This window comes from Trichoderma evansii (assembly GCF_050947405.1).
Source record: "Trichoderma evansii strain SZMC 28006 chromosome Unknown GGI43scaffold_14, whole genome shotgun sequence".
Lineage (NCBI taxonomy): Eukaryota > Fungi > Ascomycota > Sordariomycetes > Hypocreales > Hypocreaceae > Trichoderma > Trichoderma evansii.
This window is the reverse complement of record NW_028145192.1, coordinates 409,716-423,221: the sequence shown is the minus strand read 5'-3', so window position 1 is coordinate 423,221 and position 13,506 is coordinate 409,716. Positions and strand designations below refer to the sequence as shown.

The following is a 13,506-nucleotide window of genomic DNA, read 5'->3' as shown; positions in this document are numbered from 1 at the left end:
GTTTGCTTTAGACTGGTTGCATGCGAGCTGAATACAGGGATGCTGTATGCATTAGCAAATTATTTTGCCAGCTATATCCATCCTCTAAATCTATCGGAGATGCAAAGATCTTATGTGGACCATAGAGCTATCACCATTTAGCATAGTGAGTACATACCTAGGTACATGCAGTATTATGCATATTGGGCACCAAAAGGAGAGCTTCAGCCGCTAAAATTATGCAAGACAGAAAAATTATAGTAAGTTATAAGTATAATATGTATATAATTGAAAATTACTTTAAGCAGAAATAAGATCAAAAGTCTACACTTTAATATCAAGTGTTATACCACTACTATAACGCAGCCAAAATATTAGTATATTAATTTAAAAGAAACAACATGTAGCTGCTATTTGAATCTGCTAAAATAATGTCATTAATTTTATAAATATTAGCTAAGAGCAATTAATATTCTATCATTTTGATGACATAGTTTGCATTGCTAGCCCCTCTCTCTTTGACTTACAGGCATCTCTAAATGGTGATGGGTGCTTACCCCTGTCTAGGTACGGTATCATTTGTCTCTCCTCTGTTACATCCGTATTTTGTTTCCCAGCACAAACACTCAGCATCCCTCAAGCCCACTATTGAAAGCCACAAAAGCTGCACGTCGATGGCGACTCCTAAGCTTTTAGTACTCCGTACACGTATGCGAGCATGATAACCCCTCACCTCTGCCGCCTAATGTCTCGGCGATGAGAGTGGCGCAGCGGCAACAGCCGACCAAACTTGCAGACGCCTTGCCACTGACTCAATATGATCAAGTATGAGGCCTGCCATACGCCAGCCTATCAAGTTCAGTCAGACGAATTTCGCTCATCCCGTTGTGACGGCTGCATGCTGCCCTGACGCATTAATGATACTCTGGGAAAGCTGGGTGGTGATAGGCCATAGACAGAGCTGCCCATCACACAGAAGCCTGGATGACATCGGGTTTCGCCTATTCTCTGCCAATTTCGCGATGCTACGGCCTCGTATCACATCATTGTGTCGTCAATAGGATTTCAGAACCCCGCATTGCGAGACCATTGTAATCAACTTGCTGTCTCTCTACAGTTGCTTAGGCAGAGATTGAAGGTGCCGATGGGAAGTGTGATTAGAATGGTCCGAGGGACTTTGAAAGCAATCGTTGGTGATGTGCTAGGCTAGGCTTTGTTTGAGAGGCCTATATTAAGGAGAGCCACAGCTTATTGACGATTATCATGAGAATCCTTTTTGTGTAAGGAAAATTCTGACTCATGCAAAATTGCTCACTATCTTCTTTGCAATCTACATAGTAATTTTGTTATTGATTTCCATCTTCAGCCATGGCGGGTACAGACACACTATATTCTCAGGGGTTCAACTTTGGTAGCTTTGTCCAAGATGGTGTTGACCCTCGTACGGGGCAATTTACATCCTCCATTACATTGTATGAGACTCCGGCCGAGATCCGTAACTGCGCCTCATTCAGGCTAGTTCTGAAGTTCAGTCCTTCCAATGCTCAGGATATCGGCTTCGGCAAGGGGTGGTCACTCAATCTTTCCCAATATCATCATTCTAGTCCTCGTAGTCTCGCTCTCTCCACAGGCGAGTACTATCAGGTCGTTTTGGATGGTGGCGACCTCAGTGTCGTAGATCTGAAGCTTCAAAAGTTCACGCTCAAGAAAAAGGATTCTGACTTCCAGATCGCTCACAAAGACGGCCGGGTGGAAATTCTGTCAAATAATGACAATACCTGGAATTTCAGCGTCCCCACCAGACTGTATGCCCCGAATGGTCGTCAGCTGGAGCTGGTTTGGACTGCCGTCAAAGGGCAGCCGAGACTGAGAAAGATATTGGAGGGCTCGGAACAACTTTTGGTGATTAATTACGAAGATCCAAACGTTGAAATAGTGCGTGCCCCAACGTCCGCCGAACCTGCCACTTTTACAGCCTTGATAAAGGGCGGCAAGCTGGCGGAATTTTGGCTACCGTTGAAGGATAGGCCCAGGCCCAAATGGGTATTTGAATATGAAACCCATGGCAAAAACACTTGCCTTTCCACTATCACAAGCCCTATTGGCCTTGTTGAGACGGTCAGATATAAGTCGGATGGCCACAGAGTGCCAAAGGGGGGTCCCTCAGCGGCCGTTCCGTACGTCATCCAACACATTGCAGAGCCGGGCAACCAACAACCCGCGATGCGGACCCTCTATAGCTACTCGACCAATAACTTCTTAGGTTACGGTGGCGTAGACAGCTGGAAGAGTGGCCAAGATAACTTATACCGTGTAAGAGACGATTATACATACAATACCACTGTCTCCGCTGATGGCGGCCAAGAGACTACATATACCTACAACAAATTCCATCTACTCGTCAAGTCGCAACAAGAGAAAGACAGGAAGCAAGTCACACAATCCATTACCTACCATGCAAAAGAAAATGTGGCTTTTGAACACCAGCCCCCTCAGTTCCAGCTACCGAAGACTGTTGTGACGAATTATCGTGATCTCTCAGACCAGAAGCTATCTCGAGATGAGCAGACTCAGCACGATTTTGACGAATGGGGAAACCCTACCATGGATATCCAGACAAACGGCGTCCGCACGGATCGTGTCTACTACTCACCCAAAGGTGAATCTGGTAGCTGCCCAACCGATCCACATCTCTTCCAACGATATCTGAAAGAGCAGACTGTTACGCCGGCTAAGAAGTCTGATCTGGCTCCAGTGCGAAGCACTCATCACACATATCACGAGATGCCCACAGCATCCGGGGCGCCGGTAGCTACATTTGTTGTCATTGAGAAATCAACTATTTTACAAGACAACAAGGCCATCAGCAGCATCGATCGGGAGTATGTTTCCAGCCCCGGAGAGAGGGACCATGGTCGTCTCCGGCAGAAGACGACGACGATGATGATATCTGAAAACCGGGCTACTGTGCAGAGCTGGACTCATCGGTACACAGCGGACAAGACGTTGGCTATAACTGTGAAAGAACAAGGCTTTGACGGCTGCCAGATGGAGGAAGAAAGGAGCTACTCTTTGGATCATGGGCTGGTGGTGGCCCAAGTTGATCCAGCGGGCGCCCAAACCAGCTTCAAATATGATGAGATCGGTCGTATTAAGCACACGATTATCTCTCCAAATACCTCTCACGAGGCAACACAGACTGTCGATTACACTGTCTCATCCAAAACTGCTGGATATATCAAGACGGTGACAGACGTGAAGCAAGTGAAGACTCGATACAGCTTCGACGGCTTACAGAGGCTCTGCCAAATCGAGAGGCAGGATGACGACGGTGATTGGGACACAAGCGGCACCTATACAGGTACTTTCCGCACAGTGCAGCAAAAGAGCTATGATGCGCTCGGCCAGTGTAGTCAGATGGTTGAGATCGATTGGATGAGAGCTCCAGACGGTCCCAAGAAGCAGTCCACCACTCATCGTTATGAATACGATGGTTGGGGACAAGCATGCAAAGCAACTGAGAGCGACGGCGTTGTCACTTTAGTTAACACAGATCCCATCTCTCAGACGAAAACGGAGAGTATTGAGGGCCAAGGCAAGAAGAGAACCCGCGTCGAGTCGGGGGATGTGATTGTCCAGGTGTCGTTGCTCAAGAAGGATGATACCCTCTATACCAGTGTCGATTATACTAATGATGGCCTGGGTCGGAGAGTTCAGGAGAAAAATGGTAAGGACTATGTTACGCAGTTCTCGTATGATTGGTTTGACCGCGTAAGCAAAACAATTTGGCCAGATGGCAGTATCGCAACGACGCAATATGCGGATCATAGTACAGACCCTCTGCCTGTATCGGTCCAGGTTCAAGATATCATCACGGGCAAGCAATCCTATGACGGGCTAAGTCGCGTGAAGACAACAGATTCTGGAGGACGCACCACCGGCTTTTCGTATAAAGGAAGCTCGCCGAAACCTTTTAACATGATGATGCCGAAGAAAACTGAGGCTACCATGGCCTACGATGACGCTTTAGGCTACGCGCTCAAGGACAGAACTATGCCCGATGATCAGCAAACCTTTGATTATAACAATAAAACGGGAGAATTGATACAAAGTAAAAATTCATATTGCACTGAGAGCCTGAAGTATCTGCCATCAGGCCTGTTGAAGTCTGAAGACATTCGCTTCGGACAAGGGAAAGTTAGGTCAACACTACATGCCTATTCTATGAACGGTAGACTTCAGAATTACTCCAACGCGCACAGCCAAACACAAGAACTCAAGTATGATGAGCACGGCCGGCTCAAACAATTACTGCAAGGCCCGCTCACAGTCACGCTCGACTACGACAGGGCAAGTCGACTATGGAAAAGCATCGTCCACGACAGTCAAAAGGGTTCGACTCTCAGAACAGAAATCGTTTTTGATGACTTTAGTCGCGAACGCGAACGCACTCTGATCCAAGATTCGAAGCCTCTGTATAAGCTAATTCAGGATTACGATGTGCTAGACAAACTAAAGACTCGTGAACTGAAGGACAGCGATGGCAGCTCGTTACGACAAGAAACCTTTGATTATGATAACATGGGCCGACTATTCGACTATCAATGCAAGGGGAGCCAGCTTCCTGTCGATGAAGGCGGACGCCAGCTGCGGCGTCAGACCTATGGCTTTACTACTACTGGGGGTATAGCAAAGGTCACTACGGAGTACCAAGATGGTAGCCAAAATATTGCCGTCTACACATACAGCGATAGTGACCCTGACCAACTTGCTAATATCAGTAACACCCACGCCGGTGAGCCTGAAAAGATTACTCTCGAGTACGACGCGAATGGCTGCTTAACGCGAGATGAGCAAGGCCGAATACTAGAATACAACTCTATAGGTAGCCTCACAGCGGTCAAGAGTTCTGACGGATCGACGGTTCTCAGTCGGTACCACTATGATGCCCGGGCCAGATTAGTCTGCCAGGAAGTGCCTGGCAGGCCAGACTATCATCTATATTATCGCGACAGTAGCCTCATTGCTGCTACCAGCGGCGATGCCCAGCTCAGTTATGTATCCGACGGAGTTTCCTACTGGGGCCAGATCCTCCAAGAGAATGGACAAACGGCAACTTCATTGTGGGCTTCCGACGCACACCAGTCGACCATCGCATGGCTCGACACCAAACAATCAAACCAGGTTCACACTCAGTGGTATACGCCTTATGGTTTCAGCACGGCTGGATCTGCCATCGCTTGGAACGGCCAGTGGAGAGATCCTGTCACAGGCTGGTATCATCTTGGCAGTGGATACCGCGTTTATAACCCGGTGTTGATGCGCTTCCACGCTCCTGATACATGGAGTCCTTTTACTTCTGGAGAGATTAACCCCTACGCCTACTGCCTTTGCGATCCCATCAACCAGGTGGACCCCACTGGCCACTCGAGTGATTCTGCCGGAAATACTAAGAAGAGAAGCATAGCTCAGTTGATTGTCGGCCTGGTTGTTGGCATCTTGGCGGCCATCTTCACCGAGGGCGCATCTTTGGCGGTAGAAGTTGGAGTCCTCGTAGGCACTGGAATCGCTTCTGACGTAGCAACCGGCCTCATATACGACGCTGCTTCGGGAACTGCACCGACTTGGGGGAGCATAGGAGATGATGCTCTCTCTAGCGCTATTGGCAACATCGTTGGGCTCGGCGTGACCAAGGGGGCAGGAAAGCTCTTCAAGTCGATTGGGGAGACGATAGATCAGCTCCTAGAGGGCGCTGCTAAGATACAACACGCTGGAGGAGCGAGAACTCTTCCTGTAGACCAGATGAATTTGACTCAGTTGAAGAGCGAAAAGTACTGGCTATCGTTTGGCCCAAAACCGAAACATTTGAACGCAGAAGGCAAGGCCATGCGAACGGCCCGATTAGATGCTGTAAAAGAACGGCTGAACGACCTCGAACAAAAGACAAAATGGGAATGGAATTCGAAGCTTAAGCAAGGCCGCATACATTTAGTTAAGAGCGACAAGACAGCCTGGAGCAAATATCACAGCTTCAAAAGAATGATTACAGAGGACAGGATTCACCCAAAGACTGCCGCCGAAAGCCTTGGCGGGTCAGATTATGAGCTACTTACTCCGGGGGCAACGCATTCCATCAGGTTAGCAAAGGGACATCGGCTTTATTTTCTGTTGGACCAAAAGAATCATGTAGTGAAAATTGATGAGATCGGAGGGCATCGGCCCTAGTTTGGCCAAGAAAGCGGATATTTTGATAGCTCAACGCAATATGAATCGATCAACTATGAGAGAAATATATTTTCCGAATTGGATTTCTTTTTCTTGAAATTGATATTAAATGTGTCAAGTACAGAGTTCATGTGGCCATGCACGGCGTGGCTGTGATAGGAGGTAAACTCTGAACTGCCTATCTAACTTCCCACTCTGATAACTACCTACCTAGGTAGGTACCTAGTTCTTAAAGTAGCTTTATATTATAAATATATACCTAGGTACTTACCTTACTGGTTCGAATTTTAAATTGATTAATTCTTTTTAATAGAAAACGAGGGGTCATGTGGAAATCTAGGACCCGCACAAAGGAGTATACGGTTTGTGTGTCATATATACTTTTCTCGAGCACAACTATATTCATTTTATAATATATAATTACATATATTCGAAGGTTACGCCATGGTTATCAGTTCACTGTCAGTACAACATTGAACTCTCAGCAAAAATTCGACTGCGCCTGACCATTATGTTAGACGTTTGAACCCTCGAACAGCGAGCTATAAATTATGGTCGACTTCGGCCATTAGAGCTGTTGCATAACACAAGTTATATTTTAATCCCTAATTTTCTTAGGTATACACATTGCTCGACAAATAACAGGCTGTGCTTGTATCGAATATATGTTCATAAGTGTCTAGACAAAGGGGTAAGACCATTAACCAAGACAAACGTAGGTAAATTCATCCCTCCATTCCAGTCGTATAACTACTATTTTATTTTCTATATACAGCTCTCTATCCATGGCCGCCGTTTCGGAATCATCTTCGGCTCCATCCCAATCTTCAGCTCCATCCCAATCTTCAGCTCCATCCCAATCTTCAGCTCCATCCCAATCTTCAGCTCCATCCCAATCTTCAGCTCCATCCCAATCTTCTTTAGTTCCAAGTTCGCATACTGGGATTCTGCGCGAGGAGAATGTTGCTCTGAGACAGATCCTGGGTTATCGTCTCGAGGCCAACCCACCGTTTGCGGTGCCCTCAATAGGCAGGAATCTATCGGGCACGAGCATAAAGGATGTTTTATTCGTTTCTATCGACGTCGACACAGGGAAAGGTTATGAAGTCATTTCCCCCGGTCAAAGTTTTCACATCGGTATATCTATTTTTGACACCCGACACCTCACGAAGCGGCCTATCTATGTTGGCGATGCCATCGTCTCTTACCAATTTATCAACAGAGACGATACAAAGCCCTGTCAACGAGCTGCCAGAGCTTTTCTTTTTGGATCGACGGAACTGATAGCGCTCACCGATCTTGGGGCGAGATTTATGTCGCTCACCCAAGGCCGCGATTACGTTATAGTGGCACACGGCGTACATGAAGACATCAAGTTCTTCAATAATATCAGTAGGGAGATCTCGCGGCAAGCCTCTTATATAATGGATACAGTCAAGGCGGCACAGTATCCCCTACAGCTATCGTATCGGCATAGCCTCGAAAAGCTTCTCAGGGGATTCGAAATTCGCTACGCGAAGCTCCACGCGGCGGGAAATGACGCTCACTTTGCTCTTAGAGCTCTGCTGATGATTGCCGTTCGCGATGGCCAAATGAAGCCCGAGGCTCTGACCGCCGCGAATGAAGAGGTCTTCCGGTTCCTTGATGCAGTTGCACATGCCCCGTTTACTTTGCCCACTTCGACAGAGAACCCACCGGAGCCATCCAAAGGGAAAAATAAATCGGGGAAAAATGCAGCGGGGAAAAGGAAAAGGAAAAAAAAGTCAAAGGGCCGCCAAGCACGGGTTGAGAGAAGGGCTGCTGAACGGAAATTGCTAAAGTTTTCCGACATCATCAAACAGGAAGTCCAAGATGACCAGGACAAACAGGGTGGAGAAGATGGTCAGGGTAGCGAAGACGACCAGGATGTTGGAGATGACTCGAATAGTGAAACTATCCAGGACGGCGACAACCAGGTTGAAGATTATGATCAAGATAACGAAGACGATCGGGATGTCGATGACAAGAATGATCAAGATGTCCGTCATACTGAAAAATCTCGGGTTGGCAAAGATATCCAGGACGACGAAGATGATAGGGAGAATATTTGGACTTGTCTTATAGATAAGATCAAAGAGTGGAGGAGCGTTGCTTAGATTGTTGTCAAAATTGGCTGCTTTCTTTTCTTCTTTGCAATATACCACGGACTACTCACTCATATATAAAGATTTAAGAAATATACAACACTTAAAAATGGTAGAGGCCGTAGGGATGGTGGAAGCAGTGGTTGAAATTCGATGTTAGCTACAGTTGGGGGTGCTGGAAAACGAAACTGGTGTGTCAAATAACAATTCCTATAATTTATTAATTTATTATAGACAGCAGTAGAAGAAAAAATAACACTCCATGGATTTATAATTTTATATTTATTGCTCTTTTTAATATTTTAATGGTCTCCATCTGGAGAATCTGCCTCGGCCGGCCGAAATACCTCAGCTCAGCATAGAGCGATCAGATTGCAGTATAGCCCATTGAATACACAATTCATAGCCAGGCCTTCCACCGGTGATGATTGTCCACGGTCCATACTAAGTAAGATGGAAGTTTCCTTAAAATATATTATTCTACCTTGACTTCTATGCATACATTATGAGTATTTAATCTTATGAAACAGTCACTGTGACGTTTCCGAAGAAATTTTCACTAGAGTTGCCTACCAGCACAGTGAAATCTCCAGGCTCAACCACATACTTCATTTGGCGGTTCCACAGACCCCAATCCTCAACTGAGAGGTTAATCTTGACCGTCGTAGACTGTGCAGCCTTGACAGTGACCTTCTGGAAGCCCTTAAGCCTATATCGTGGCACATCTACGGAAGCAATCATGTCTTTGACGTAAAGCTGCACCACCTCTGCTCCGTCACGTTGTGATTTGTTTGTTACTTGCACCGATATGGTCACAGTATCGGAAGCAGACACCTGAGACTTGGAGACTGAGATGTCAGAGAACTCAAACTGGCTGTATGACAGGCCGTATCCGAATTCATAGAGCGCGGTAGGGTTCTCAAATACGTAGGTGCTGCCAAAGACAAGGGTACCGTTGTCATATATATGGCCCGGATTGGGGTAGCTTCTCGCGGAGTTTTGGTAGTCGTAGTAGATGGGCAGAGTTCCAACATCGTAGGGGAAGCTCACAGACAGCTTTCCCGAAGGGTTAACGTTGCCGTACAAAACATCGGCGAGAGCATATCCGCCCTGCTCAGACTGGTAGAACTGCTGCACAAGAGCAGACGCCTCATCTGAAATCCATGGCTCGGTAATGGGCTTTCCAGAACTGTAGACAACGACGGTGGGTTTTCCGGTCTCGATGATGGCCTTGACCAAGCGAGGCATGGCACCGACAAGATGGAAGTCGCTGATATCGATATGCTCGCCGGTTGTCGCGTTATAGCCTGACCAGAGCTCATTCTGGTCTCGCGACCATGTGCCGACGACGACGACAGCAACATCTGAGTTTTTGGCGGCGGCAATGGCTTCGTCGAAACCGGATTCGTCGTTGGACCAGCGCTCGCAGCCCTTAGCATAAGTGACCTTGCCGGTGCTAACAGAACTGATGCCGTCGAGAGGGGTGACACCTCGGGTCATTGCTGTGTGAATCACATAATCTCCATACTACACGAAATATTAGATTAGAACGATGCTCTGACAAAAAGCTGAATGTTGAGTATATTACTCACATTGACATAGCCGTGAGCCATAGGACCAATGACTGCAACATTGGCACTCTTCTTCAGGGGCAGAACATTTTCGTGGTTTTCAAGAAGCACAATGCTCTCCGAATCGAGTTGGCGGGCAATCTTCTTATGCGCCGGAGTGTTGATATACTTGAAGATATCGTCATCAGCAACGCCAGTGTAAGGCTTCTCGAAAAGGCCCAGCTTGAACTTTGCGCGGAGTACACGAGAAACAGCGGTATCCAAGACACTTTCGCTCAGCTTGCCAGATTCAACAAGGGTAGGGATAGACTGGTAGCTGTAATATCCACCGCCCATCTCGACATCGTTGCCAGCAGGTAGAGCCTAAAATAGTCAGTTTCTTTCTCCCCTGATAATGCAAAGTATACAGATCTTCATGGCGTACCTCAAGAGTGATGCAATCGTTGTCTTCGGCTCCGCAGACATAAAAAGCGTTGGAAAGGCGGGCAGTACCACCAGCATCAGAGGTTACAAAATACTCGTAGCCCCATTCACCGCGAAGGATGTCGGTGAGCACTGCTGAGTTGGCCACCATGGGGACGCCATCGTAAGAATTGTAGGAAGACATGATTGAAGTGGCGCCGCTGTCAATGATGGCTCTCTTGAAAGACGGGAGATAGAGTGACCGCAGTTCGCGTTCGCCTCCGTGCACTGGAGAAGTATTGATGCCCTGCTCGGGTGATGCAAAGGCAGCCTGTTAAATTCAAAAAGGAAAAATGTCAGCCTAGTCTGCTTCAACCCAATTGAAGCGAAAGGTGACGTACAAAATGCTTGACAGTCGCCGAGACACCGTTTTCTTGGAGTCCCTTGGCATAACTATATGCCATTTCTCCCGCCCTTTTACGAAGTATTAGCATATGACTATCATGGAAAATGAAGATTTGGAAATAAAGGCGTACAGGTAGGAATCCTCGCTAAAACATTCCTCTACTCGACCATATCTCAACTCTCGTGCAAGGTCAGCCAGCGGTGCGAAAAGCTGGTTAACTCCGAGAGAGAGACTTTCAGTCGCAATGGCTTCTGCCATTGTCTCTACGAGGCTGGGATTGAACGAGCATCCTATGCCAATAGGAGAGTTGAAAATCGTGGCATTCAGGCCCAAGAACCCATGAAGACCTTCGCTCTGAACAAATGTCGGAATGCCTAAACAGTGTTAGTTGCATAGTAGATCAAAGAAGTACCATCGTTATCAATTCTGACCCAGTTTAGTTTCATTGAGCAAGTATTCCTGTGCCAATTGAGCAGCCTTCTTGACCGTCGTCATGTTGGTATAGTAGCCAGTCCAGACTGAGTTGGCTCGGTACTCCATGTTCCACACAAGACCAGATTTGTTGAATGTGCCATAAGTAAGGTCCAGATAGTTGGACATGTCGCCTTGAATCAACTGGGCCATCTTCTCCTGTACAGACATGCGTTTGAGCAGATCTGACACTCTATCATCGATAGAAGCGTGAGGATTCTTGTATAACGGCTGGCTTGAGGTGGCCGTGCTGGCCGCCGCCAGCACCGCCGGACAGAGACATACTGAGAGCTTCATTTCTCCAACGGAGAGGCCAGAGAAAGCTATCGGCGAGAGGCATAGCCAGCATCCATTTACAGAGCTATCAGCTATTTATCATCTTTTTTCCACGGTTAATTAACAGCGACCTAACAACAATCGCTGCAATCAAGCCGCTCGCCTTACAGTTCAGCATATGCGCGTTGTCATTTATCCGGAGGGGTTGACCCATTGTCGGATTTCCCGTGATGGAGCCCTCTGCTATTTTTTTTGCTTTGGCCGCTTGGCTTCCAGGGATAGTTGCAGGATTCATCTAAAGAGCATTTAATGCTTTGTCGTTCATGATGCCTTGGAGCCTCGGTCAAAGCTATCCCGACAACCTTGTGAAGATGTCACATCTTGGATGAAGTGTTTTTCAACGATATGATGTTGAAAAGGCTGAACAGGTGGAAAAAAATAGTGCCGGTATAGGTTCATAGAAACTTAACTAAAATCGCTGGCGATAGATGTTGTGTTTAGTGTTGGCTCGAGCTTCGTTTTTGCCGGCTTCTCTCAGGTTGTTGGCCGTACTTCATTCGTGCGCTTGGAAGAAATATGGTCTGCATTCTGGCGGAACCTTGCAATTTATACCGATTATCATTGGGGATAGGAGAAAACTAGCGAATCATATCCATGAATTCGCTATAGCTTCCCGCCTTATTCGTAGCCTCGAATATTGCTGCGCCATGTTTGAACGGAACTTTTTCGTAGCGGGCTTTGTCTGAGAATCTGACTTTGGTTGCGCAGAAGTATGCTTTAATTTGAACGACGCTGTTTAAATCCTTGCCATCCATGTACGTCATAGGATTGAAAAGGCTTTAGGGCGGCACGTAAGAAAAGAGGACGTGCCGCGTTTATGTAAAGAGCCGATGGGTAAAAACGACCAAACATACCACTCTGCGTCAGCCTCTTTCCGCTAATCCAGTCGTTCTAGCCTATTCAACTGTTCTCTCTGAATTTATCCTTTAAATTAATTCACTTGAACGTACTTAAGGCTAAAGGTATTCGGAAAGGAGGAAGACACAAGATACACTCTAAGCGGCTGTATGGTATTTAAACGACTAGATAATACCCTGGAGTTGGAAGCTAAACGCAGCGATTTTACATCACATGATGAGAATAATTGAGTTCTTTCGAAACAAATCGTTGGGCTGTTGTCGAATAATTTACAAACAGATCAGGTGTAGATTCGTAGGCAGAAAAATCAGAAAGTAATATCAGAAACTCCAGATACGTATCTGCAGTGTAAGTGGTCACTTCACTGTTTAAACACTCAGGTCAGCCCGCAAATCCATTGAGATAGCACCACATATCGCCATTGACAACAAGCTAATGAAAACAGTCTGTAAAAGAGCACCACAGCAAAACTGCTCAACGTTTTGGAATTTACCATGTATATATCTTGTTTATCTCCTATTATGCGGTGATGCTTATGATCCTGATGGATGAGAGGGGGTTCAAGTTCTGTGTGAGCGGCGGTAGCGCATCTCTGGTCGGGATCTTACTGAGAATAACAACCAATGGCGCCGAATGAGAAAAGCAAGACCGTCAGCATTGGACAAAAACCCATCGTGTTGAGAGATTGCTCTACACTAATTGAAGTCTCTCTGCTAAGCTCTCTACCAAATGGAGACACATGTATGTAGGGTACAAAGCTCAAAGCTTATGTCTATATTCTAGGCATGAAAGTTGAGACGGAGGAGAATATATCATTTAGCTTAGATTTTCTCTGTACTCGTCATATCGCTGTGCCTTTATTCAATGCATATCATAGGCAGAACTCTTGATAGATGTGACATGGCCTTGTATATTGAACCATGCAAGATCAAAATCAAGATTCATCGTCTTACAGCTCTACAGGCATGGTTACCCCATGTAGCGTCACTGAAGCTAGCGACGAGGCCAATTCGGTGAATTTGATCGGCGAATTTCGGTGCGCCGTGGTGCCCGTACTCCGTACACCATATTACCATCTCACCGCTAACTGTTTTGCGTAGGTAGGCTGCCGATAGGATTGGTTGGCGCAGCACAG

At 46.6% G+C, this 13,506-nt stretch overlaps 3 protein-coding genes across 3 annotated transcripts; 2 read left to right on the top strand and 1 right to left on the bottom strand.

Annotated features, from left to right (window-relative positions):
- Window positions 1–622: 622 nt before the first annotated feature.
- On the top strand, window positions 623–6,514 carry GGI43DRAFT_408688 (RHS repeat-associated core domain-containing protein). The gene is made up of 2 exons (XM_083206394.1): window positions 623–660; window positions 713–6,514. The coding sequence occupies exon 2, from the start codon at window positions 1,348–1,350 to the stop codon at window positions 6,202–6,204; it is 4,857 nt and encodes a 1,618-aa protein (XP_083059192.1). The 5' UTR covers window positions 623–660; window positions 713–1,347; the 3' UTR covers window positions 6,205–6,514.
- A 751-nt stretch (window positions 6,515–7,265) lies between these two features.
- Window positions 7,266–8,589, top strand: GGI43DRAFT_408687 (uncharacterized protein). Its single transcript, XM_083206393.1, has one exon. It carries the CDS (start codon window positions 7,518–7,520, stop codon window positions 8,337–8,339), a length of 822 nt encoding a protein of 273 aa, XP_083059191.1. The 5' UTR covers window positions 7,266–7,517; the 3' UTR covers window positions 8,340–8,589.
- Window positions 8,590–8,767: 178 nt separating this feature from the next.
- Window positions 8,768–11,707, bottom strand: GGI43DRAFT_88577 (glycoside hydrolase superfamily). The gene is made up of 6 exons (XM_083210464.1): window positions 11,138–11,707; window positions 10,837–11,080; window positions 10,702–10,774; window positions 10,323–10,631; window positions 9,920–10,261; window positions 8,768–9,854 (listed from the first exon to the last, which is right to left on the bottom strand). The coding sequence occupies exons 1-6, from the start codon at window positions 11,472–11,474 to the stop codon at window positions 8,847–8,849; spliced, it is 2,313 nt and encodes a 770-aa protein (XP_083059190.1). The 5' UTR covers window positions 11,475–11,707; the 3' UTR covers window positions 8,768–8,846.
- Window positions 11,708–13,506: the final 1,799 nt, after the last annotated feature.

Bases quoted from the DNA above. Each gene is read 5' to 3' on its own strand.
- GGI43DRAFT_408688 (XM_083206394.1), top strand. From the start codon at position 1,348: ATGGCGGGTACAGACACACTATATTCTCAGGGGTTCAACTTTGGTAGC.
- GGI43DRAFT_408687 (XM_083206393.1), top strand. From the start codon at position 7,518: ATGTCGCTCACCCAAGGCCGCGATTACGTTATAGTGGCACACGGCGTA.
- GGI43DRAFT_88577 (XM_083210464.1), bottom strand. From the start codon at position 11,474: ATGAAGCTCTCAGTATGTCTCTGTCCGGCGGTGCTGGCGGCGGCCAGC. The intron at 10,775-10,836 runs GTACGCCTTTAT...ACTTCGTAAAAG, and splicing joins TTTAGCGAGGATTCCTACCT to GGCGGGAGAAATGGCATATA. The intron at 10,632-10,701 runs GTACGTCACCTT...TGAATTTAACAG, and splicing joins CGGCGACTGTCAAGCATTTT to GCTGCCTTTGCATCACCCGA.